The following is a 26,397-nucleotide window of genomic DNA, read 5'->3' as shown; positions in this document are numbered from 1 at the left end:
GCAGTGGGTGGCGTTCGCTGAGGGGGACCTGGGCACCGCGGCGGCCTTGGCCATGGGGGGGCCCAAACAGGTGAGGGGGGGTCTGGGCAGGGGTCCTGGGGGGTTTGGGGCAGTTTGGGGGGGTTACAGTGAGATTTGGGGGGATTTGGGGGGATTTGGATGGGTTTGAGGGGGTACACGGGGGGCAGTGGGTGGCGTTCGCTGAGGGGGACCTGGGCACCGCGGCGGCCATTGTGATGGGGGGGCCCAAACAGGTGAGGGGGGGGTCCGGGGAGGGGTCCTGGGGGGGTTTGGGGGCAGTTTGGGGGGGTTACAGTGAGATTTGGGGGGGATTTGGGGGATTTGGATGGGTTTGGGGGGGTACAGGGTGCGGCAGTGGGTGGCGTTCGCTGAGGGGGACCTGGGCACTGCGGCGGCCATTGTGATGGGGGGGCCCAAACAGGTGAGGGGGGGTCCTGGGTGGGTTTTTGGGGGGGTTTTGGGGGGGTTACAGTGAGATTTGGGGGGGGTTTGGATGGGTTTGGGGGGGTACAGGGTGCGGCAGTGGGTGGCGTTCGCTGAGGGGGACCTGGGCACCGCGGCGGCCATCGCCATGGGGGGGCCCAAACAGGTGAGGGGGGGTCCGGGGAGGGGTCCTGGGGGGGTTTGAGGCAGTTTGAGGCAGTTTCGGGGGGTGTTACAGTGAGATTTTGGGGGGGATTTTGGGGTATTTGGGTGGCGTTCGCTGAGGGGGACCTGGCGACAGCGGCGGCCATTGTGAGGGGGGGGGCCCAAACAGGTGAGGGGGGGGTCCAGAGGATGAAAATTTGGGGGGGTTTGGAGGGGCTTGGGGGAGAATTGGGGAGGTTTAGGGGGGTTTTGGGGGGATTTAGGGGCGGTATGGGGGGGGTTAGAGGGGGATTTAGGGGCATAATAGGGGGAATTGGGGGTCCCATGAGGTGAGGGGGGGTCTGGGGAGGGGTTTTGGGGGGGTTGCAGTGAGATTTTGGGGGGCGCAGGGGGATTTGGGGTGGGTTTGGGTCTCTGGAGTATTTGGGGAGGGGTCTCTGACCCCCCTGCCCCTCCCCAGGCCCGGCCCCGGGGTCTCCAGGAGCTGCTCTGGGGGCTCTGGGTGACAATGGGTGACAATGGGGGGATTTGGGGGGCACAGGGGGGATTTGGGGGGCACAGGGGGTTCTGTGGGGGTTCAGGGCTATTTGGGGAGGGGTCCCTGACGCCCCCTGCCCCCCCAGGCCCGGGCCCGGGGTCTCCAGGAGCTGCTCCGGGCCCTGGGGGCTCTCGAGTCCCACCTGAGCAGCGGCCGCTCCTTCCTGGTGGGCGACGGGGTCACCCTGGCCGATGTCACCGTGGTCTGTGCCCTGCTGGGGCCCTTCACGCAGGTCAGACCCCTCCCCAAATTCCGCTGGGACCCCCAAGAACACCCCCAGACCCCTCTGAGACCCCTCCCCACATTCCTGCCCCCCCCCAGGTGCTGGACGCCCCCTCCCGGGCCCCATTTCCAGGGGTCTCCTGTTGGTTCTTGTCTTGCGTCCGTCCCTGTCCCTCTGTCCATTGATGTCCCTGTGTCCTGTGTGACCCCTCCCCATGCCCTGTGTGACCCCTCCCCATATTCCTGACCCCCCCTGAGACCCCTCCCCACATTCCTGCCCCCCCCAGGTGCTGGACCCCCCCCTCCCGGGCCCCATTTCTGGGGGTCTCACGTTGGTTCCCGTCCTGTGTCCATCCCTGTCCCTCTGTCCATTGATGTCCCTGTGCCCTGTGTGACCCCCCCATGCCCTGTGTGACCCCCCCATGTCCTGTGTGACCCCTCCCCACATTCCTGCCCCCCCCCAGGTGCTGGACGCCCCCTCCCGGGCCCCATTTCCAGGGGTCTCTCGTTGGTTCCTGTCCCTCTGTCCATTGATGTCCCTGTGTCCATCCGTGTGTCACCTGTGACCCCTGACCTTTGTGACCCCCCCCCAGGTGCTGGACGCCCCCTCCCGGGCCCCGTTCCCGGGGGTCTCCCGTTGGTTCCTGTCCCTCTGTCCATCCCTGTCCCTCTGTCCATTGATGTCCCTGTGACCCCTCCCCAATGTCCCCAATGACCCGTGTGACCCCCCCATGTCCTGTGTGACCCCTCCCCACATTCCTGCCCCCCCCCAGGTGCTGGACGCCCCCTCCCGGGCCCCGTTCCCGGGGGTCTCCCGTTGGTTCCTGTCCCTCTGTCCATTGATGTCCCTGTGTCCATCCGTGTCACCTGTGACCCCCCCCCGTGCCCTGTGTGACCCCTCCCCACATTCCTGACCCCCCCCATGCCCTGTGTGACCCCTCCCCACATTCCTGACCCCCCCAGGTGCTGGACGCCCCCTCCCGGGCCCCGTTCCCGGGGGTCTCCCGTTGGTTCCTCTCCTGTGCCCGCCTGCCCCAGTTCCGGGCTGAGCTGGGGACCTGGAGCTCTGCGGGGGGGGCGGGGGCGCCCCCGAGGGGACCCCCGGGACCCCCGAGGAGACCCCCGGTGAGGCTGGGGGGGGTCAGGGGGAGGGAGGGAAACGGGGGTTTTGGGGGGAAATGCGGGGATTTTGGGGTTTTGGAGGGGGGAAAATGGAGATTTTGGGGGGGATTTGGGAGGGGGGATTGAAATTTGGGGGGTGGGAATGGAGATTTGGGGAGGAATGGAAATTTTGGGAAGGAAAACTGAGATTTTGGGAGGGTTTTAGGGGGAAAATGGAGATTTTTTGGGGGGGGGTTTGGGAGGGGGAAAATGGAGATTTTGGGGGCGTTTTGGGGGAAAATGGAGATTTTGGGTTTTGGGGGGGAAAATGGATATTTTGGGTTTTGGGGGGGAAAATGGAGATTTTTGGGGGGATTTGTGGTGGGGGGAAAACGGAGATTTTGGGGCGATATGAGGGGGGGAAATTGAGATTTTTGGGGTGGGAAAATGGAGATTTTAGGAGGGAAAATGCAGATTTTGGGGGCAGTATGAGGGGGGGGGAAATTGAGATTTTTGGGATGGGAAAATGAAGATTTTGAGAAGGAAAATGCAGATTTTGGGGGCAATTCGAGGGGGGAGGAAATTGGGATTTTGAGGTGGGAAAATGCAGATTTTTGGGCAATTTGAGGGAGGTAGATTGAGATTTTGGGGTGGGAAAATGCAGATTTTGGGGTGGGAAAATGGAGATTTTGGGAGCAATTTGAGGAGGTAAATTGATATTTTGGGGAGGGAAAATGCAGATTTTGGGAGGGAAAATGCAGATTTTGGGGTGGGAAAATGGAGATTTTGGGATGGGAAAAATGCATATTTTGGGGGCAATTTGAGGAGGTAAATTGATATTTTGGGGAGGGAAAATGCAGATTTTGGGTGGGAAAATGCAGATTTTGGGGGTCCCACACCGTGACCCCCCTTTCCCCCCTCCCCGCCCACCAGAGCCGCCCCCGGGGGGGGTCCCGGGGGGGGTCCCGGGGGGGGTCCCGGCCGCGCCCCCCGGCCCGGCCAAGAGCGCGGCGCAGCTGAAGAAGGAGGCCAAGAAACGCGAGAAAATGGAGAAATTCCAGCAGAAACAGGAGAAGAACCGGCAGCTGCAGGTGGGGGGGTCTCGGGGGGGTCCCTGGGGGGTCCCTGGGGGTCCCTGGGGGGTCCCTGGGGGGGTCCCGGGGCTCCCCTGACCCCCCCGACGCCCCCAGGCCCAGGCCCAGGCCAAGGCCAAGCCCAGCAGGGCCCGGCGGGAGCTGCAGGGGCTGCGCTAACGAGACCCCCACCCCCCCCGGCTGCAAGAAGGGTGAGGAGGGGGCCGGGGGGGGGCTTGGAAAGGGTCTGGGGGGGGTCTGGGGGGGCTCAGGAGGGATTGGGGGATTCCGAGGGGGTCTCTGGGGGGGCTCCAGGGGTGTTTGGGGGGGTTCTGGGGATCCTGGGGCCACTTTTGGGGGTCTCAGGAGGGTTTGGGGGAGCCCAGATGGATTTTGGGGAGGGTTTGGGGGGGTTTTGGTGGGTCTGGGGGGGCTCCGAGGGTGTTTGGGGGGGGTTCCCAGGTGGATTTTGGGGGGGTCTGGGGGGGGTCTCAGGAGGGTTTGGGGGGGTCTCAGGTGGATTTTGGAGAGGGTTTTGGGGGGTCCGGGGGGGGCTCCAAGGGTGTTTGGGGGCATTTTGGGGGTCTCAGGAGGGTTTGGGGGGTTTTGGGGATGCTGGGGGCGCTTTTGGGGGGTCTCAGGAGGGTCTGGGGCGTTCCAAGGGTGTTTGGGAGGGGTCTCAGGAGGGTTTGGGGGGGGTCTCAGGTGGATTTTGGGAATTCTGGGGATCTCAGGAGGATTTGGGTGGATTTTGGGGAGGGTTTGGGGGGTCTCAGGTGGATTTTGGGGAGGGTTTGGGGGGTCTGGGGGGTCTCAGGATGGTTTGGGTGGGTTTTGGGGGGGTTTGGGGGGGGTGTTTGGCACCTCAGTGGGTCTGGGTGGGTTTTTTGGGACCTCAGTGGGTCTGGGGGGGCTCCGGGGCTGGGCCCTGACCCCTCGGGACCCCTCCCCAGACGTGGGGGGACCCCTGCCCGAGAGCTACAGCCCCGGCTACGTGGAGGCGGCCTGGTACAGCTGGTGGGAGCAGGAGGGCTTCTTCCGGCCCGAGTGGGGCGTGAGTGGGGGTCCTGGGGGGCTCTAAATGGGTCTGGGGGGCTCTAAATGGGTCTGGGGGCTTTAAATGGGTCTGGGGGCAGTTTGGGGCAGTTTTGGGGCAGTTTGGGGCAGTTTTGGGGCAGTTTTGGGCAGTTTTGGGGCAGTTTGGGTCAGCCCTGGTACAGCTGGTGGGAGCAGGAGGGCTTCTTCCGGCCCGAGTGGGGCGTGAGTGGGGGTCCTAAATGGGTCTGGGGGTCCTAAATGGGTCTGGGGGGCTTTAAATGGGTCTGGGGGCAGTTTTGGGGCAGTTTTGGGGGGTTTGGGGCAGCCCTGGTACAGCTGGTGGGAGCAGGAGGGCTTCTTCCGGCCAGAATGGGGCGTGAGTGGGGGTCCTAAATGGGTCTGGGGGGTTTAAAGGGGTCTGGGGGTGTCCTGGGGGGGTTTGGGGCAGTTTTGGGGAATTTGGGGCTGTTTTGGGGCAGTTCTGAGGGGGTTTGGGGCAGTTTTGGGGGTTTTTGGGGGGATTTGGGGGTCCCTGGGTGTCCCTGGGGTTTTTAGGGCAGTTTTGGGGGTTTTTGGGGCAGTTTTGGGGGTTTTTAGGGCAGTTTTGGGGGTTTTTGGGGGGTTTTTGGGGCAGTTTTGGGGGTTTTTGGGGAGGTTTTGGGGCGGTTTTGGGGGTTTTTAGGGCAGTTTTGGGGGTTTTTGGGGGGTTTTTGGGGCAGTTTTGGGGGTTTTTGGGGGTTTTTGGGGTGGTTTTGGGGGTTTTTGGGGGTTTTTGGGGCAGTTTTGGGGGTTTTTGGGGCGGTTTTTGGGGTTTTTGGGGGTCCCCAAGCCCCCCTGACCCCCCTGTGCCCCCCAGCGCTCCCTGGACGCCCCCAACCCCCGGGGGGTGTTCGTGATGTGCCTCCCCCCCCCAACGTCACCGGGACCCTGCACCTGGGCCACGCCCTGACCGTGGCCATCCAGGACACGCTGACCCGCTGGTGAGTGACCATGAGTGACCACTGAGTGACCATGAGTGACCATTGAGTGACCATTGAGTGACCATTGGGGACAGGGACCCTGCACCTGGGCCACGCCCTGACCGTGGCCATCCAGGACACGCTGACCCGCTGGTGAGTGACCATGAGTGACCATGAGTGACCATGAGTGACCATAGTGACCATAGTGACCATAGTGACCATTGAGTGACCATTGAGTGACCATTGAGTGACCATGAGTGACCATAGTGACCATTGAGTGACCATTGGGGACAGGGACCCTGCACCTGGGCCACGCCCTGACCGTGGCCATCCAGGACACGCTGACCCGCTGGTGAGTGACCATGAGTGACCATGAGTGACCATAGTGACCATTGAGTGACCATGAGTGACCATGAGTGACCATTGAGTGACTACCGTGACCACTGGGCAGGGGGAGTGACCACAGTGACCACAGTGACCACAGTGACCATCAGGGACACAGGAGTGACCACTGAGTGACCACTATAGTGACCCATAGAGTGACCCATAGAATGGTCACCAGTGGCCACCTGAGATCTGTGGAGTGACCCCATTGTCCCCAATGTCCCCATTATCCCCAATGTCCCCAATGCCCCCAATGCCCCCAATGTCCCCATTATCCCCAATGTCCCCAATGTCCCCAATGCCCCCAATGTCCCCAATGCCCCCATTATCCCCAATGTCCCCACTGTCCCCATTGTGTCCCTGCAGGCACCGCATGCGGGGGCTGACCACGCTCTGGGCCCCGGGCTGTGACCCCAATGTCCCCAGTGTCCCCAATGTCCCCAATGTCCCCAATCCCCCCAATGTCCCCAATGTCCCCATTGTCCCTGCAGGCACCGCATGCGGGGGCTGACCACGCTCTGGGCCCCGGGCTGTGACCCCAATCCCCCCATTGTCCCCAATGTCCCCATTGTCCCCCTGCAGGCACCGCATGCGGGGGCTGACCACGCTCTGGGCCCCGGGCTGTGACCACGCCGGCATCGCCACCCAGGTGGTCGTGGAGCGGCGCCTGCTGCGCTCCCGGGGCCTCACTCGGCACCAGCTGGGCCGCGAGGCCTTCCTGGGCGAGGTGTGGCGCTGGAAGGACGAGTGAGTGACCCATGGGTGACCAATGGGTGACCAATGGGGGGTGTGACCCCTGAGGGACCACTGGGTGACCAATGGGTGACCAATGGGGGGTGTGACACTGGAAGGACGAGTGCGTGACCAATGGGTGACCCTGGGTGACCAATGGGGGACCAATGGGGGGTGTGACCCCTGGGTGACCACTGAGTGACCCCTGACTGCTGGGCGAGGTGTGGCGCTGGAAGGATGAGTGAGTGACCAATGGGTGACCAGTGAGTGACCAATGGGTGACCAATGGGTGACCACTGAGTGACCAGTGGGGGGGTGTGGCGCTGGAAGGACAAGTGAGTGACCAATGGGTGACCCTGGGGGACCAATGGGGGACCAATGGGGGAGTGTGACCCCTGGGTGACCAATGGGTGACCAATGACTGCTGGGCGAGGTGTGGCGCTGGAAGGACGAGTGAGTGACCAATGGGTGACCCTGGGTGACCAATGGGTGACCAATGGGTGACCAGTGGGGGGGTGTGGCGCTGGAAGGACGAGTGAGTGACCAATGGGGGACCCATGGGTGACCAATGGGTGACCAATGGGTGACCAATGGGGGGGTGTGACCCCTGAGTGACCAATGGGTGACCAATGACTGCTGGGCGAGGTGTGGCGCTGGAAGGACGAGTGAGTGACCAATGGGGGACCCGGGGTGACCAATGGGTGACCAGTGGGTGACCAATGGGGGACCAATGGGTGACCAATGGGGGGGTGTGGCGCTGGAAGGACGAGTGAGTGACCAAGGGGGGACCAACGGGTGACCAATGGGGACCAATGGGTGACCAATGGGTGACCAGTGGGGGGGTGTGACCCCTGAGTGACCAATGGGTGACCACTGAGTGACCCCAAAGTCATCCCCAGGACCCCAGAGTGACCCAGGGCACCCCAAAGTGACCCCTCAGACACCCCAGAGTGACCCAGGGCACCCCTAAATGACCCCTAAGTAACCCCTAAGTGACCCAGGCCACCCCTAAGTGAACACAAAGGGACCCCGGAGTGACCCCAGAGTGACCCCCGGGTGACCCATGGAGCCCAGAGTGACCCAGGGCACCCCTAAATGACCCCTAAGTAGCCCCTAAGTGACCCAGGCCACCCCTAAGTGAACACAAAGGGACCCCAGAGTGCCCCCCGTGTGACCCTCGCGTGACCCCCACATGACCCCCGCGTGACCCCTGCGTGACCCCCGCGTGACCCCTGGGTGACCCCCACATGACCCCCACATGACCCCCGCGTGACCCCGTGTGACCCCGCGTGGACCCCGCGTGACCCCGCGCTGCCCCCCAGGAAGGGCGACCGCATTTACCAGCAGCTGCGGCGCCTGGGAGCCTCCATGGACTGGGAGCGCGCCTGTTTCACCATGGACCCCGTGAGTGGGGGTCCCCAGAGCCCCCTGACCCCCCCCTGACCCCCTGACACCCCTGTGACCCCCCCGTGACCCCACTGACCCCCACTGACCCACAGAAAATGAGCCGGGCCGTGACCGAGGCCTTCGTGAGGCTGCACGAGCAGGGCCTGATCTACCGGAGCCGGCGCATCGTGCACTGGAGCTGCGCCCTGCGCTCGGCCATCTCCGACATTGAGGTACCCAAAACACCCCAAAATCACCCCAAAAATATCCCAAAAATATCCCCAAAATGTGCCCCAAATCACTGCCGAAAATACACCCAAAACCTGCCCCAAAATCCCCTGGGATCGTGCACTGGAGCTGCGCCCTGCGCTCGGCCATCTCCGACATTGAGGTACCCAAAACACCCCAAAAATACCCCAAAAATATCCCAAAAATATCCCCAAAATGTGCCCCAAATCACTGCCGAAATACACCCAAAATCACCCCAAAATTCCCTGGGATCATGCACTGGAGCTGCGCCCTGCGCTCGGCCATCTCCGACATTGAGGTACCCAAAACACCCCAAAATCACCCCAAAATCCTGCCCCGGGACCCCCAGAACAGCCCCTGAAACACTGCCCGAAATACGCCCCAAAATCCCTCAAAAAACCCCCAAAATCCCCCGGGATCGTGCACTGGAGCTGCGCCCTGCGCTCGGCCATCTCCGACATTGAGGTACCAAAACTGCCCTAAATATCCCCAAAAATACCCCAAAAATATCCCCAGAATAGCCCCCAAATCACTGCCGAAAATACACCCCAAAATCCCCTGGGATCGTGCACTGGAGCTGCGCCCTGCGCTCGGCCAGCTCGGACATTGAGGTACAAAAAACACCCTAAATTACCCCAAAATCCTGCCCGGGACCCCCCAGAACAGCCCCTGAAACACTGCCCGAAATACACCCAAAATGTGCCCCAAAATCCCCGGGATCGTGCACTGGGGCTGCGCCCTGCGCTCGGCCATCTCGGACATTGAGGTACCAAAACTGCCCTAAATATCCCCAAAAATATCCCCAAAAACATCCCCAAATCACTGCCCAAAATACACCCCCAAATCCCCTGGGATCGTGCACTGGAGCTGCGCCCTGCGCTCGGCCATCTCCGACATTGAGGTACCCAAAACACCCCAAAATCACCCCAAAAATATCCCCAAAATGTGCCCCAAATCACTGCCCAAAACCTGCCCCAAAATCCCCTGGGATCGTGCACTGGAGCTGCGCCCTGCGCTCGGCCATCTCGGACATTGAGGTACCAAAACTGCCCTAAATATCCCCAAAAATACCCCAAAAATATCCCCAAAACAGCCCCCAAATCACTGCCGAAAATACACCCAAAATGTGCCCCAAAATCTCCTGGGATCGTGCACTGGAGCTGCGCCCTGCGCTCGGCCATCTCCGACATTGAGGTACCAAAACACCCCCAAAATCACCCCAAAAATATCCCCAAAATAGCCCCCAAATCACTGCCCAAAATACACCCCAAAATCCCCTGGGATCGTGCACTGGGGCTGCGCCCTGCGCTCGGCCATCTCTGACATTGAGGTACCCAAAACACCCCAAAATCACCCCAAAAATATCCCTGAAATATCCCCAAAAGTATCCCCAAAAATACCCCCAACAATATCCCAAAAATACCCCAACAATATCCCAAAAATACCCCAACAATATCCCCAAAAATACCCCAAAAATACCCCCAAAACACCCCAAAAATACCCCCAAAACACCCCAAAAACACCCCAAAATCACCCCAAAATCCTGCTCAAACCCCCTCTGGAGGTTTTGGGGGGTCTGGGGGGGCTTTTGGGGTCTCACTGGGGTTTTTGGGGTAATTTTGGGCCGTTTTTGGGGTCCCCAGGTGGAGAAGAAGGAGCTGGGGATTTGGGGATGTTTATGGGGGTTTCATTGGGGTTTTTGGGGGTAACTTTGGGCGTTTTTGGGGTCTCAGGTGGAGAAGAAGGAGCTGGGGATTTGGGGATGTTTTTGAGGGTTTTTGGGGTAATTTTGGGGTAACTTTGGGCGTTTTTGGGGTCTCAGGTGGAGAAGAAGGAGCTGGGGATTTGGGGATGTTTCTGGGGGTTTTCTTCAGGGTTTTTGGGGTAACTTTGGGCGTTTTTGGGGTCTCTCAGGTGGAGAAGAAGGAGCTGGGGGGCCGCACCCTGCTCAGGGTCCCGGGCTATGAGGAGCCCGTGGAGTTCGGGGTCCTGGTGGCCTTCGCCTACCCCCTGGAGGGGGGCGCCGGTAATTGGGTCTGGGGGCTTGGGGGGTCCTGGGGGCTTGGGGGGTTCTGGGAACCCCCTGGAGGGGGGCGCTGGTAATTGGGTCTGGGGTCTCTGTGGGGTCTCTGTAGGTTTGGGGCAGGTCCCTGGGGGTCCCTGGGGGTCTCTGGATTTTGGGGTGGTTATGGGGGTCTCTGGGGGGGCTCCCTGGGGATTTGGGGATTTGGGGGGGGTCCCAGGGTGTTTGGGGGGGTCCCAGGGTATTTGGGGGTGGGGTCCTGGGGGTCCCCGTGGGGTCTGGGGGTCCCCGTGGGGTCTCTGTGTGTTTGGGGTCCCTATGGGGTCTCTGGGGGTATCTGGGGTTCCTGTGTGTGTTTGGGGTCTCTGGGGGTCCCTATGGGGTCCCTGTGTGTGTTTGGGGGTCCCTGTGGGATTTGGGGGGGTCCCCTATGGGGTCCCTGTGTGTGTTGGGGTCCCCGTGGGGTCCCTGTGGGGTCTCTGGGGGTCTCTGGGGGTCTCTGGGGTCCCTGTGTGTGTTGGGGTCTCCACGCGCCCCCTGCCCAGGTGAGGGGGAGGAGCCCCCCGAGGTCGTGGTGGCCACGACGCGCCTGGAGACGATGCTGGGGGACGAGGCCGTGGCCGTGCACCCCGAGGACCCCCGGTACCAGGTGAGCAGGGGGCACCTGGGGTACCTGGGATACACCTGGGATACACCTGGGGCACCTGGGGAACACCTGGGGCACCTGGGGTACCTGGGATAAACCTGGGGTACACCTGGGATACACCTGGGCACACCTGGGCACATCTGGGGCACACCTGGGCACACCTGGGCTCACCTGTGGGCGTGGCCACCACCCCTGACCCCCCCCCCGTCCCAGGTGAGGGGCGGCCCTTGCCCGGGTGTGGCTGTGGCGCCCCAGAGTGGGCGTGGCCAGGCCCGATCCCAGCTGGGCGTGGCCATCCCTGGGCGCGTCCCTGACGGCCCCGCCCCCTCTGTCCTCCCGCCCCCCAGCACCTGCGTGGGCGGAGCGTGCGTCACCCAATCACGGGCCGGGTCCTGCCCATCCTGCACGACGCCTTCGTGGACCCCCAGTTCGGCACCGGTGAGGGGCGGGGCCTCGGGGGGCGGGGCCTCGGGGGGGCGGGGTCTGAGGTGGGGCTTTATAGGGGTGTGGTTATTTAGGGGTGTGGTTATTTAAGGGTGTGGCCTCTTTGGATGGGGCTGTTTTGGGGTGTGGCTCAGAGGGGGTGTGGCTTAAAGGGGCGTGGTTATTTAGGGGCGTGTCTCCCTTAGCATGCGACCATTTTGGGGTGTGGCTTAGAGGGGTGTGACCTGCTTGGGCGTGGCACTTTCGGGGCGTGTTTCCTGTGGGTGTGGCCTAAAGGGTTACACACCCATGGGCGTGGCCGGGCTGGGCGTGTCCCCTCCTCGCGCGGGGGGCGTGTCCCAACGCTTGGCCCCGCCCCCAGGCGCGGTCAAGATCACCCCCGCCCACGACGCCGTCGACTTCGAGGTGGGGCAGCGCCACGGGCTGGGCGTGGCCACGGTCATCGGCGAGGACGGCGCCATGGTCAACGTCCCCGCCCCCTTCCTGGTCAGTCTGGGGCTGTTTGGGGCATTTTGGGGCATTTTGGGGTGTTTTGGGTTAATTTTGGGTGTTTTGGGGTTATTTTGGGGTATTTTGGGTGGTTTTGGGCCCCGGGCTGGGCGTGGCCGCGGTCATCGGCGAGGACGGCACCATGGTCAACGTCCCCGCCCACTTCCTGGTCAGTTCGGGCGTTTTGGGACGTTTTGTGGCGTTTTGGTTAATTTGGGTGGATTTGAGATGTTTTGGGTCATTTTGGGGTATTTTGGGATATTGCGGTCACTCATTGGTCACTCTGGTCACTCTGTCCAGGGCATGCCGCGGTTCCAGGCCCCGCTCAGTGGGGCTGTGGTCACTCTGGGCTGGTTGTGGTCACTCAGTGGTCACTCATGGTCACTCTGGTCACTCTGTCCAGGGCATGCCGCGGTTCCAGGCCCGCTCAGTGGGGCTGTGGTCACTCTGGGCTGGCTGTGGGTCACTCAGTGGTCACTCAGTGGTCACTCAGTGGTCACTCATTGGTCACTCATTGGTCACTCTGTCCAGGGCATGCCGCGGTTCCAGGCCCGCTCAGTGGTCACTGTGGTCACTGTGGTCACTCATGGTCACTCAGTGGTCACTCTGGGCTGGCTGTGGTCACTCAGTGGTCACTCAGTGGTCACTCATTGGTCACTCTGGTCACTCTGTCCAGGGCATGCCGCGGTTCCAGGCCCGCCGGGCGCTGCTCGAGACCCTCAAGGAGCGGGGGCTGTTCCGGGGCGTGACCGAGAACCCCATGGTGGTGCCCATCTGCAGGTGAGGGGACAGGTAACACACCTGGGGACAGGTAACACACCTGGGGACACACCTGGGACACACCTGGGGACACACCTGGGACACACCTGGGACAGGTAACACACCTGGGACAGGTAACACACCTGGGACCCACCTGGGGACACACCTGGGACAGGTAACACACCTGGGACAGGTGACACACCTGGGGACACACCTGGGACACACCTGGGACACTGAGAACCCCATGGTGGTGCCATCTGCAGGTGAGGGACAGGTGACACACCTGGGGACACAGATGACAATAGATAACAGTGGGTCACACAGGTGTCACACAGGTGTCACTCAGGTGTCGCTCAGGTGTCACTCAGGTGTCACAGGTGCCCCTGTACCTGTCCCCCAGCCGCTCCAAGGATGTCCTGGAGCCCCGGGCCGTGCCCCAGTGGGGACAATGGATAACAATAGATAACAGGTGTCACTCAGGTGATGCTCAGGTGTCACTCAGGTGTCACACAGGTAACTCAGGTGTCACACAGGTGACCCTCAGGTGTCTCCCCCAGCCGCTCCAAGGACGTGCTGGAGCCCCGGGCCGTGCCCCAGTGGGGACAATGGATAACAATAGATGACAATAGATAACAATAGGTGACAGGTGTCACTCAGGTGATGCTCAGGTGTCACTCAGGTGCCCCTGTACCTGTCCCCCAGCCGTTCCAAGGACATCCTGGAGCCCCGGGCCGTGCCCCAGTGGTGACAATAGATAACAATGGATAACAGTGGGTCACACAGGTGTCACACAGGTGTCACTCAGGTGTCACTCAGGTGTCACTCAGGTAACTCAGGTGTCTCTCCAGCCGCTCCAAGGACGTGCTGGAGCCCCGGGCCGTGCCCCAGTGGTGACAATGGATAACAATAGATAACAATAGATAACAATGGATGACAATAGGTGTCAGTGGGGCACACAGGTGTCACAGGTGTCACTCAGGTGTCACTCAGGTAACTCAGGTGTCTCTCCCAGCCGCTCCAAGGATGTCCTGGAGCCCCGGGCCGTGCCCCAGTGGTTCGTGCGCTGCCAGGGCCTGGCCGGGGCCGCCGCGGCCGCCGTGCGCAGGGGGGGACCTGAGGCTGCACCCGCCCGGCCACGCCCGCACCTGGTTCACCTGGATGGACAACATCAGGTGAGAGAGAGCCCAAAACCTGCCCAAAACTGCCCCAAAACTGCCCCAAAACTGCCCCAAACTGCCCCAAAACCTGCCCCAAAACCTGCCCCAAAACCACCCCAAAACCACACCCATAACCACACCCGCACCTGGTTCACCTGGATGGACAACATCAGGTGAGAGAGAGCCCCAAACCTGCCCAAAACCGCCCCAAATCCACCCCAAAACCTGCCCCAAAACTGCCCCAAATCTGCCCCAAAACCTGCCCCAAACCACACCCATAACCACGCCCATAACCACGCCCGCACCTGGTTCACCTGGATGGACAACATCAGGTGAGAGGAGAGGCCCCAAACTGCCCAAAACCTGCCCAAAACTGCCCCAAAACCACACCCATAACCACACCCATAACCACAGCCACACCTGCCCCATAACCCTGCCCCACACCTGGTTCACCTGGATGGACGCAGGTGAGGCTCTGCCCCAGGTGTGCTCACCTGTCCCTCCCCTGTCCCTCACCTGTCCCTCACCTGTCCCCTCCTGTCCCTCACCTGTCCCTCACCTGTCCCCCACCTGTCCCTCACCTGTCCCTCACCTGTCTCACCTGTCCCTCACCTGTCCCTCACCTGTCCCTCACCTGTCCCTCCTGTCCCTCACCTGTCCCCCACCTGTCCCTCACCTGTCCCCTCACCTGTCCCTCACCTGTCCCTCACCTGTGTCCCACCTGGGCAGGGACTGGTGCATCTCCCGGCAGCTCTGGTGGGGCCATGGCTGCCCAGGTGTGCCCGTACCTGTCCAGATGTGCTCACCTGTCCCCTCACCTGTCCCTCACCTGTCTCACCTGTGTCCCTCACCTGTCCCTCACCTGTGCAGGGACTGGTGCATCTCCGGCAGCTCTGGTGGGGCCATCGCATCCCTGCCTATTTCGTCACCATCGACGACCCCCAGGTGCCACCTGGGCAGGTGAGGCTGGGCGGGGCTGGGGAGGGGCTCAAGGGGGTTGGGGTCACTCTTGGGGTGATTTTGGGGTGATTTTGGGTGGTTTTGGGGTCACAGGAGGAAAATGAGCGGTTCTGGGTCAGGGAGGGTTTTGGGGTCAGTTTTGGGGTGATTTTTGTGGTTTTTGGGTCATTTTTGGCCCCTCAGGATGAAGATGAGCGGTTCTGGGTCAGGGAGGGTTTTGGGATGATTTTTGGGGTGATTTTTGGGGTGATTTTTATGGATTTTGGGTCATTTTGGTCCCGCAGGATGAAGATGAGTGGTTCTGGGTAAGGGAGGGTTTTTGGGGTGATTTTTGGGGTGATTTTTGTGGTTTTGGGGTATTTTTGGTGTTTCAGGATAAAGATGAGCGGTTCTGGTTCAGTGGGGTTTTTGGGGTGGTTTTCGGGGTGATTTTTGGGGTGATTTTTGTGGTTTTTGGGTCATTTTTGGCATTTCAGGATGAAGATGAGCGGTTCTGGGTCAGGGAGGGTTCTGGGGTCAGTTTTGGGGTGATTTTGGGGTGATTTTGGGGTGATTTTGGGCGTTTTTGGTGTTTCAGGATGAAGATGAGCGGTTCTGGGTCAGGGAGGGTTTTTGGGGTGATTTTGGGGTGATTTTGGGCGTTTTTGGCCCCTCAGGATGAAGATGAGCGGTTCTGGGTCAGCGGGCGCTCCGGGGTCAGTTTTGGGGTGATTTTGGGGTGATTTTGGGGTGATTTTGGGCGTTTTTGGTCCCTCAGGATGAAGATGAGCGGTTCTGGGTCAGCGGGGTCCCTGGGGTCAGTTTTGGGGTGATTTTGGGGTGATTTTTGTGGTTTTGGGTCATTTTTGGCCCCTCAGGATGAAGATGAGCGGTTCTGGGTCAGGGAGGGGTTTTTTGGGGTGGTTTTGGGGTGATTTTTGGGGTGATTTTGGGGTGATTTTGGGCGGTTTTGGCCCCTCAGGATGAAGATGAGCGGTTCTGGGTCAGCGGGCGCTCCGGGGTCAGTTTTGGGGTGGATTTTGGGGTGATTTTGGGTAATTTTTGACGTTTCAGGATGAAGATGAGCGGTTCTGGGTCAGCGGGCGCTCCCCGGACGAGGCTCGGGCCAAAGCGGCCGCAGCGTCGGGGTCAGCCCCGAGCTGGTCAGGCTGAGACAAGGTGGGAATGGGGGGACTGGGGGGGACTGGGATAAACTGGGATAAACTGGGAACAAACTGGGAATGGACTGGGAATGGACTGGGAGGGACTGGGAGGGAGAATGAGCGGGACCCTGGTGGTCACCCCTGGTCACTCTGGTCCTAACGGTCACTCCTGGTCACTCCTTGGCCCTGCTGTCCCTGGCGGTCACTGTGGTCACTGTGGTGGTCACTGTGGTCACTGTGGTCACTCCATTGGTCACTCTGGTCACTGTGGTCACTCCATTGGTCACTCTGGTGGTCCCTGTGGTCACTGTTGGTCACTGTTGGTCACTGATGGTCACTCCATTGGTCACTGTGGTCACCCTGGTGGTCACTCCATTGGTCACTGATGGTCACTCTGGTCACTCCGTTGGTCACTGTGTTGGTCACTCTGGTCACTCCATTGGTCACTGTGGTCCCTGTGGTCACTCCATTGGTCACTCTGGTCACTCTGTTGGTCACTCTTGGTCCCTGTGGTCACCCTGGTGGTCCCTCCATTGGTCACTGTTGGTCACTCTGGTCACATCTGTCCGGCCAGACGAGGACGTTCTGGACACTTGGTTCTCCTCCGGCCTCTTCCCCTTCTCCATCTTCGGCTGGCCCGAGCAGGTGCGGCCTGGGGGGCTCCGGGGCAATTTGGGGGCAATTTGGGCAAATTTGGGGACAATTTGGGCAATTTTGGGGCAATTTGGGCAAATTTGGGGGGATTTGGGCAATTTTGGGGGGATTTGGGCAATTCTGGGGGCAATTTGGGCAATTTTGGGGGTCCCTGGGGGGAATTTGGGGGTCCCTGGGAGGTTTGGGGGGTTTTGGGGGTCCCATCCTCATTTTGGGGTCCCCCTGTGCCCCTGTGGGGTTTTTGGGGGTCCCTGTTGGGGTTTGGGGTGCCTGGGGTGGATTTGGGGGTCCCTGGGGTGGTTTTGGGGGCATTTTGGGTTTTTTTGGGGGTCCGTCCTCACTTTGGGGTCCCTGAGGAGTGGTTTGGGGTCCCTGTGGGGTTTTTGGGGGTGTTTGGGTTTTTTTTGGGGGTCACGTTCTCATTTTGGGGTCCCTGGGGTGGTTTGGGGGGGATTTTGGGGTTTTTTTGGGGGTCCCATCCTCACTTTGGGGTCCCTGGGGTGGTTTTGGGGGTCCCTGGGTGGGTTTTGGGGGTGTTTTGGGTTTTTTTTGGGGGGTCCCGATCTCATTTTGGGGTCCCTGGGGTTTTATGGGGGTCCCTGGGTGGTTTTGGGGGGATTTTGGGTTTTTTTGGGGGGATTTTGGGTTTATTTTGGGGGTCCCGTCCTCACTTTGGGGTCCCTGTGGGGTTTTTGGATCCCTGGGGTGGTTTCGGGGGTGTTTTGGGTTTTTTTTTGGGGGTCCCGTTCTCATTTTGGGGTCCCTGTGGGGGTTTTGGGGGGATTTGGGTGTTTTTGAGGGGATTTGGGGTTTTTTGGGGGGATTTTGGGTTTTTTTGGGGGTCCCTGGGTGGGTTTTGGGGGTGTTTGGGGTTTTTTTTGGGGGGTCCCGTTCTCATTTTGGGGTCCCCCAGACCCCGGACCTGGAGCGTTTCTACCCGGGGTCGCTGCTGGAGACCGGGCACGACATCCTCTTCTTCTGGGTGGCCAGGATGGTGATGCTGGGGCTGGCCCTGACTGGGAAACTGCCCTTCCGCGAGGTGGGACCCCAAAAACGCCCGGATTCACCCCAAAACCGCCCGGATTCACCCCAAACCGCCCGGATTCACCCCAAAAATCACCCCGAAAAATAACCGCGAAAATATCCCTGAAAATAACCCCAAAAATACCCCAAAACCCACCCTAAATAACCCCAAAATCCCCCCAGTGGTGGTGCTGGGGCTGGCCCTGACCGGGAAACTGCCCTTCCGCGAGGTGGACCCCAAAACGCCCGGATTCACCCAAAAATCACCCCGAAAAATAACTGCAAATATATCCCTGAAAATGCCCCAAAACCCACCCTAAATAACCCCAAAATCCACCCAGTGGTGATGCTGGGGCTGGCCCTGACGAGAAGCTGCCCTTCCGCGAGGTGGGACCCAAAACCGCCCAGATTCACCCCAAAAATCACCACGAAAAATATCCCCCAAAATAACCCCAAAAAATCCCCCCAAAACGCCCTGGCCCCACCTGTCCCCAGGTGTGTCTCACCTGTCCCACCTGTCCCCAGGTGTGTCCCCTGTCCCCAGGTGTATCTGCCCTGTCCCCACCTGTCCCCCCAGGTGTCCCACCTGTCTCACCTGTCCCCCCTGTCCCCAGGTGTGTCCGTGTCCCCCCAGGTGTGTCCCCTGTCCCCAGGTGTCTCACCTGTCCCCCCCTGTCCCCCTGTCCCAGGTTTACCTGCCCTGTCCCCAGGTGTGTCTCACCTGTCCCTCTGTCCCCAGGTGTCTCACCTGTCCCCAGGTGTGTCTCACCTGTCCCCCCTGTCCCAGGTTTACCTGCCCTGTCCCCACCTGTCCCCACCTGTCCCCAGGTGTGTCCCTGTCCCCCCAGGTGTCTCACCTGTCCCCACCTGTCCCCCCTGTCCCCCCCCCATCCCAGGTTTACCTTCACGCCATCGTGCGCGACGCCCACGGCCGCAAGATGAGCAAATCCCTGGGCAACGTCATCGACCCCCTGGACGTCATCACGGGGGTCACGCTGCAGGTGGACCCAAAAACACCCAAAAACACCCCAAAAACACCCGAAAACACCCAAAAAACACCCCAAAAACACCCCAAAAACACCCCAAAGACACCCCAAAAAACCCCCAAAAACCCCAAAATACCCAAATCACCCAAAAAACCCCCGAAATGCCCGCCAGGAGCTGCACCAGCAGCTGGAGAGCAGCAACCTGGACCTGGCCGAGCTGGAGCGGGCACGGGAGGGACAGGTGGGGAAATGGGGGGGATTTGGGGGGAAATGGGGGGAAATGGGGGGCATTTGGGGGGGGATTTGGGGGGGATTTCAGGGAGGTTTGGGGTGGATTTGAGGGGATTTGGGGGGATTTTGGGGGGATTTGGGGGAATTCGGGGGAGAATTGAGGTGGATTCAGGGGGGTCTGGAAGGGTTTTGGGGGGTCTGGGGTGGATTTGGGGGGATTTTGGGGAGAATTGGGGTGGATTTGGGGGCTCTGGTGGGGTCAAGGGGGAATTTGAGGCACTTGGGGTGGATTTGGGGGGGGTCCAGGGGGGTTTGGGGTGGATTTGGGGGGGTCTGGGGGAGATTTGGGGGAGAATTGGGGTGGATTTGGGGGTGTTTTGGGGCTGTTTTGGGGAGGTTTTGGGGAGGTTTTGGGGGAGATTTTGGGGGTGTTTTTGGGAGGGTTTGAGGGTGTTTTGGGGGGTATTTTGGGGGTGTTTTTGGGGGTGTTTTGGGGGGTCTTTATCCCCTTTGGGCCCCCCAGAAACGCGACTTCCCCGAGGGGATCCCCGAGTGCGGGACGGACGCGCTGCGCTTCGCCCTCTGCGCCTACACCAGCCCAGGGTACAGAGAAAACACCCAAAACACCCTAAAACTGACCCAAAACACCCCGAAACCGACCCAAAACACCCAAAACCCACCCAAAACACCCAGAAACGCCCCAAAACCCACCCAAAACGCCCAGAAACGCCCCAAAACCCACCCAAAACGTCCTGAAACTGCCCTAAAACACCCCGAAACCGACCCAAAACACCCCGAAACCGACCCAAAACGTCCCAAAACCGACCCAAAACCGACCCAAAACACCCCAAAAATGCCCTGAAACTGATCCAAAACACCCCAAAACTGACCCAAAACACCCCAAAACTGACCCAAAACACCCCAAAAACGCCCCAAAACTGACCCAAACCATCACGAACATCCTAAACACACCCAAATCACCCCCAAAACCATCCCAAAACTGCCCCAAATCACCCCAAAATCAACTCAAAACCACCTGAAACCCACCCCAAAACAACCCAGACCCCCCCAAAACCTCACCAAACCCACCCCTGACCCCCCATTTTACCCCAAACCCCCCCGTTTTACCCCATTTTCACCCCCAGGCCGGGACATCAACCTGGACGTGGGGCGGGGTTCTGGGGTACCTGACCCCCTGACCCCCTGTTTTACCCCAAACCCCCCCATTTTTGCCACCAAACCCCCCATTTTACCCCATTTTGCCCCCAGGCCGGGACATCAACCTGGACGTGGGGCGTGGTTCTGGGCTATCGCCATTTCTGTAACAAGGTCTGGAACGGGGCCCGGTTCGTGCTCAGGGCGCTGGGCCCGGGCTACCGGCCCCCCCCCGGATACAGAGGTACCCCCCAAACCCCCCCCGGGACCCCCCCCATAGCCCCCCCTGAACCGCCCCATAGCCCCCCATAGCCCCCCCGGCCCCCCCCCGGATACAGAGGTACCCCCAAAACCCCCCCCGGGACCCCCCCATAAGCCCCCCTGGGACCCCCATATCCCCCAGAGCCCCCCATAGCCCCCCTGAATCTCCTCAGACCCCCTGAGACCCCCCCCGGGACCCCCCCAGTTATGGGGCTGAGACCCCCCCCCCATCCCCAACCCATTGGGGTTTGCTGACCCCCACCCAATGTCCCCAGTGCCCCCCATTGCCCCCATTGCCCCCCAATGTCCCCAATGCCCCCAGTGTCCCCAATCCCCCCACTGTCCCCCATTGTGTCCCCATTGTCCCCAATCCCCCATATCCCCCCCAGTGTCCCCACTGTCCCCCCCACTGTCCCCGTTGCCCCCCCAGTGTCCCCAATCCCCCCATATCCCCCCCACTGTCCCCATTGTGTCCCCACTGTCCCCATATCCCCCCCCATTGTCCCCACTGTCCCCGTGTCCCCCCAGTGTCCCCAATCCCCCCATTGTCCCCATTGTCCCCACTGTCCCCATATCCCCCCAGTGTCCCCACTGTCCCCATATCCCCCCCCATTGTGTCCCCACTGTCCCCATATCCCCCCATTGTGTCCCCATTGTCCCCACTGTCCCCGTGTCCCCCCAGTGTCCCCAATCCCCCCATATCCCCCCCAGTGTCCCCCATTGTCCCCACTGTCCCCCCACTGTCCCCGTGTCCCCCCAGTGTCCCCATTGTCCCCATTGTCCCCACTGTCCCCATTGTCCCCACTGTCCCCATATCCCCCCCATTGTCCCCACTGTCCCGTGTCCCCCCAGTGTCCCCAATCCCCCCAGTGTCCCCACTGTCCCCCCAATGTCCCCCGTGTCTCCCCAGTGTCCCCAATCCCCCCATATCCCCCCATTGTCCCCACTGTCCCCATTGTGTCCCCCCAGTGTCTGCGCTGGTCCCTGGCCGAGCGCTGGGTCCGGAGCCGCCTCAGCCGCGCCGTGCGGGGCTGCGGGGCCGCCCTGGGCGCCTTCGACTTCCCCCGGCGCCACCACGGCCGTGCACGGGTTCTGGGTCTATGAGCTCTGTGACGTGTACCTGGTATGGGGACACCTCGGGGACATTGGGGACATTGGGGACATTGGGGACACTGGGGACACTGGGGACATTGGGGACACTGGGGTGTCTGTGGGGTTATAGGGACATTGGGGGTTATGGGGCCACCACGGCCGTTGCACGGGTTCTGGCTCTATGAGCCTCTGTGATGTGTACCTGGTATGGGGACACCTTGGGGACATTGGGGACACTGGGGACACTGGGGACATTGGGGGGTTATGGGGTTATGGGGCTCTATGGGGCCACCACGGCCGTGCACGGTTCTGGGTCTATGAGCTCTGTGACGTGTACCTGGTATGGGGACACCATGGGGACATTGGGGGACATTGGGGGGCATTGGGGACATTGGGGACATTGGGGGACACTGGGGACACTGGGGTGTCTGTGGGGTTATGGGGCTCTATGGGGCACCACGGCCGTGCACGGGTTCTGGGTCTACGAGCTCTGTGATGTGTACCTGGTATGGGGACACCATGGGGACACCATGGGGACATTGGGGACATTGGGGTGTTTGTGGGGTTATAGGGACATTGGGGCTCTATGGGGCACCACGGCCGTGCACGGGTTCTGGGTCTATGAGCTCTGTGACGTGTACCTGGTATGGGGACATTGGGGACACCATGGGGACATTGGGGTTATGGGGCTCTATGGGGCCACCACGGCCGTGCACGGGTTCTGGGTCTATGAGCTCTGTGACGTGTACCTGGTATGGGGACACCTTGGGGACACTGGGGACACCATGGGGACATTGGGGACATTGGGGACATTGGGGACATTGGGGTGTTTGTGGGGTTATGGGGTTATGGGGCTCTATGGGGCCACCATGGCCGTGCACGGGTTCTGGCTCTATGAGCTCTGTGACGTCTACCTGGTAATGGGGACATTGGGGACACCATGGGGACACCATGGGGACATTGGGGACATTGGGGACACTGGAGTGTTTGTGGGGTTATGGGGCTCTATGGGGCCACCATGGCCGTGCACGGCTTCTGGGTGTTTTTGGGTTCCTGGGGTGGTTTTTGGGGTCCCGGGTTGGTTTTTTGGGGTTCCTGGGGTGGTTTTTGGGGGTTCCGGGTGTGTTTTTGGGGGTCCCTGTCGGTGTTTTAGGGTCTGTGGGTATTTCCTGGGTTCTTGGGGTGGTTTTGTGGGGTTCCTGGGGTGGTTTTTGTGTTCCCAGGTTGGTTTTTGGGGTCTCTGGGTGGTTTTTGGGGTTCCCGGGTTGGTTTTTGGGGTTCCCGGGTTGTTTTTTTGGGTTCCTGGGGTGGTTTCCTGTGTTCCCGGGTTTGTTTTTGGGGTTTTTGGGGCCGTTTTTTGGGGTTTCTGACCCTCTTTTCCCCCTCCCCCCCAGGAATGCGTGAAGCCGGTGCTGGCCCGAGCGAGCCCCGCCCAGGGAATGCGTGAAGCCGGTGCTGGCCCGAGCGAGCCCCGCCCAGCCCGGGGGGGAGGGGCCACACGAGGAGGGGGAGGGGCCGCACGAGGAGGGGGAGGGGCACGAGGAGGAGGAGGAGGAGGAGGAGGAGCGAGGTGAGGGGGAGGGGCAGGAGGGGTTCTGGGGTTTTTTGGGGGGGGTTTGGGGGGTCCTGGGGGGGTTTTCGGGGGGTTTGGGGTTCTGATGATGCTGATGGTGATGATGGTGATGGTGATGATGGAGATGATGGTGATGGAGATGATGATGGTGATGGTGATGATGGTGATGGTGATGGTGATGGTGATGGTGATGATGATGATGATGGTGATGATGGTGATGATGATGATGACGATGATGATGGTGATGATGGTGATGGTGATGATGATGATGACGATGATGACGATGATGATGATGGTGATGGTGATGACGATGATGATGATGATGATGGTGATGATGGTGATGACGATGATGATGGTGATTATGGTGATGATGATGGTGATGATGATGGTCCCCAGGTGACCCGGAGGCCGTCAGGGCCGCGCTGCTCACCTGGGCAGGTTGGGGCAGGTGTCATTTCTGGGTGGCTTTTTGGGGTTATTTTGGGGTTTTTTTGAGGGATTTTGGGGTTTTTTGGGGTGCTGATTTCAATGACGATGATGATGATGATGATGATGATGACGATGATGATGATGACGATGATGATGGTCCCAGGTGACCCGGAGGCCGCCAGGGCCACCTTGCTCACCTGCCTGGAGGGGGGGGCAGGTGTCAGTTCTGGGGGTTTTTGGGTGTTTTTTGGGGCAATTTGGGGTGTTTTGGGGTGCTGATTTCAATGACGATGATGATGGTGATGATGACGATGATGATGATGATGGTGATGATGAAGGTGACCCGGAGGCCGCCAGGGCCACCCTGCTCACCTGCCTGGAGGCGGGGCTGCGCCTCCTGGCCCCCTTCATGCCCTTCCTGGCCGAGGAGCTCTGGCAGCGCCTGCCCCACGCCCCCCCTGCGCCCCCCAGCGTCAGCCTGGCCCTGTTCCCCGAGCCCGAGCAGGTGGGCGGGGGGCTGGGGGGGTTTGGGGGGGTTTTGGGGGGGATTTGGGGGGGCCTGGGGGGGAACTGGGGGGTAATTGAGGGGTCTTGGAGGGGATTTGGGGGTCCTTGGGGGTGTTTGGAGCGTCCTGAGGGGGATTTAGGGGGTCCTGGGGGCGTCTGAGTGGGTCCTGACAGGGATTTGGGGGGTCCTGACAGGGAATTGGGGGGTCCTGGGGTGGATTTGGGGGGTTCCTGGTGGTGTTTATGGGGCTCAGGGGGGTCCTGGGGTTATTTTGGGCATCCTTAGGGAGGGTTTGGGGGTGCCAGGGGGTCACTGGGAGGGTTTTGGGGTTGCTTGGGGGTTTCTGGGGCTGTTTCGGGGGTCCCTGGGGGTTTCTGGGGCTGTTTCGGGGGTCCCTGGGGCTGTTTTGGGGTTGCTGGGGCTGTTTTGGGGGTCCCAGGGTGTCCCTGGGGCTGTTTGGGGGGTCCCTGGGGCTGTTTTGGGGGTCCCAGGGGGTCCCCGGGGCTGTTTTGGGGGTCCCTGGGGCTGTTTCGGGGGTTTTTGGGGGTCCCTAAGCCGCCCCCTCCTCTGCCCCCCCCAGTTTTGCTGGCAGGACGAGGAGGCCGAGGCCACCATGGAGTTCGTGCTGAGCATCGTGAGGGCCCTGAGGAGCCTGAGGGCCGCGCACGGCCTGACCCGCCAGAGGCCCCAGTGTGAGCCTGGGGGGCTTTGGGGGGCTCAAATGGGGGTCTGGGGGCTCAAATGGGGGTCTGGGGGGTTTAACCAGGGATTTGGGGGAGTTAAATGGGGGTTTAATGGGGGTTTAATGGGAGTTTGGGGGTCCTGAGCATCGTGAGGGCCCTGAGGAGCCTGAGGGCCGCGCACGGCCTGACCCGGCAGAGGCCCCAGTGTGAGCCTGGGGGGCTTTGGGGGGCTCAAATGGGGGTCTGGGGGCTCAAATGGGGATTTGGGGAGCTCAAATGGGGGTCTGGGGGCTTTAACCAGGGATTTGGGGGGGTTAAATGGGGGTTTAATGGGAGTTTAATGGGAGTTTGGGGGCTCAAATGGGGGCTCAAATGGGGGTCTGGGGTCGCCTGGGGATCTCTGGGTGTTCCCAGGGGTCTCTGGGTGTTCTTTCCGGGGGTCTCCAACCCCCCCCTCTCTCTCTGCCCCCCCAGGTTTCCTGCAGACCCCAGACCCATCCTGGGGGTCCCGGGCCCGGCGCTGCCGGGGGCTCCTGCGGGCGCTGGGGGGGGTGGGCTCGGTGCAGCTGCTGGGGGGGGGTCGGGAGCCCCCCCAGGGCTGCGCCGTGGCCGTGGCGTCCGAGCGCTGCACGGTGCACCTGCTGCTGCAGGTGAGACACGCCCACCCGTGACGTCATCGCGGTGACGTCAGCGCGGGTGACGTCATCGGGGGGCGGGGAGCTCAGTTTGGGGTGATTTTTTGGGGTGATTTTCCAATTTTTGGGTTTTTTCCCCCATTTTAGGGCATCGTGGACCCCCCCTCGGAGCTGGCCCGGCTCGGGGGGCAGTGTCAGGATTTCACCCCCATTTTTTGGGTGTTTTCCCCCATTTTTTGGGTGTTTTCTCCCCAATTTTTTTGTTTTTTCCCAATTTTTGTGTTTTTTCCCCCATTCCAGGGCATCGTGGACCCCCCCTCGGAGCTGGCCCGGCTCGGGGGGCGCCGCCTGGAGCTCGGCCGGGCCCTGGAGCGGCTCCGGGAGCGCCGGGGGGGCCCCGGCTACGCCCAGAAGGTTCCGGTGCAGGTGCAGGAGAGCGACGAGGCCAAGGTGGGCACAGGGGGCGATTTGGGGGGATTTGGGGTTTTTTAGGGGATTTTGGGGGGGGATTTGGGGGGGTTTTGGTGGGGATTTGGGGCGGTTTTGGTGGGGTTTGGGGTTTTTTAGGGATTTTGGGGGGGAATTCGGGGCTTTTTAGGGGATTTTGGGGGACCTGGGGGATTTTAGGGGGATCTGGGGTTTTTTAGGGATTTTGGGGGGATTTGGGGTTTTTAGGGGATTTTGGGGAGGATTTGGGGTTTTTTTAGGGATTTTGGGGGAGATTTTGGGGTTTTTTTAGGTGATTTTGGGGGGATTTGGGTTTTTTAGGGGATTTTGGGGTTTTTTAGGGGATTTTGGGGGATTTGGGGGGAATTTAGGGCTTTTTAGGGGATTTTGGAGGGTTTGGGAGTTTTTGGGGGATATGGGGAATTTTAGGGAGGGTCAGGGGGGGTTGGGGGAAATTTTAGGGAGGATTTCGGGCTGGGGGAGGGGCTCTGGTGGGGTTTTGGGGATTTTTGGGGGCATTTTCGGGGTTTTTCGGGGTTTTTGGGGGATTTTAGGGCATCCTGGGGGGTTTTTGGGGGGGTCCCACCCTGACCCCCCCCCCCCCCCAGCTGTCCCAGCTGGAGTCGGAGCTGCGGAACGTTCTGGAAGCCGAGGAGCTGATGAGGAAAATGCTGTGACCCCCCCCGGGACCCCTCCCCAAATAAAGCCGAGCTTGGCCCCGCCCCCGCCTTGATCTCATTTGGGGACCCGCGGGGGGCGTGGCCGGGTTGGATTAATGAAGGGGCGTGGTCGGGATAATGAGGGGCGTG

The 26,397-nt window shown here is 60.9% G+C and overlaps 1 protein-coding gene across 1 annotated transcript; it reads left to right on the top strand.

Moving 5' to 3' along the window:
• Nucleotides 1-26,310, top strand: LOC143693238 (valine--tRNA ligase-like). Its single transcript, XM_077173225.1, is given in 37 exon segments — nt 1-70; nt 1,233-1,379; nt 2,333-2,494; nt 3,406-3,569; nt 3,661-3,755; nt 4,497-4,597; nt 5,438-5,480; nt 5,483-5,561; nt 6,507-6,671; nt 7,979-8,060; nt 8,156-8,275; nt 10,206-10,317; nt 10,860-10,963; nt 11,308-11,398; nt 11,766-11,890; nt 12,570-12,673; nt 13,665-13,758; nt 13,760-13,824; nt 14,108-14,141; nt 14,680-14,769; nt 15,823-15,883; nt 15,886-15,927; nt 16,486-16,556; nt 17,479-17,604; nt 18,485-18,589; nt 18,747-18,815; nt 19,329-19,398; nt 20,066-20,103; nt 20,105-20,214; nt 21,199-21,283; nt 21,285-21,344; nt 22,708-22,727; nt 23,637-23,820; nt 24,404-24,515; nt 24,981-25,156; nt 25,442-25,591; nt 26,197-26,310. Coding segments are annotated over 37 exon segments (3,543 nt in total). The 5' UTR covers nt 1-52; the 3' UTR covers nt 26,266-26,310.
• Nucleotides 26,311-26,397: the final 87 nt, after the last annotated feature.

Source organism: Agelaius phoeniceus, unplaced genomic scaffold (assembly GCF_051311805.1).
Source record: "Agelaius phoeniceus isolate bAgePho1 unplaced genomic scaffold, bAgePho1.hap1 Scaffold_437, whole genome shotgun sequence".
Lineage (NCBI taxonomy): Eukaryota > Metazoa > Chordata > Aves > Passeriformes > Icteridae > Agelaius > Agelaius phoeniceus.
The sequence above is the reverse complement of the archived record's forward strand: the minus strand, read 5'-3'. Positions and strand labels throughout refer to the sequence as shown.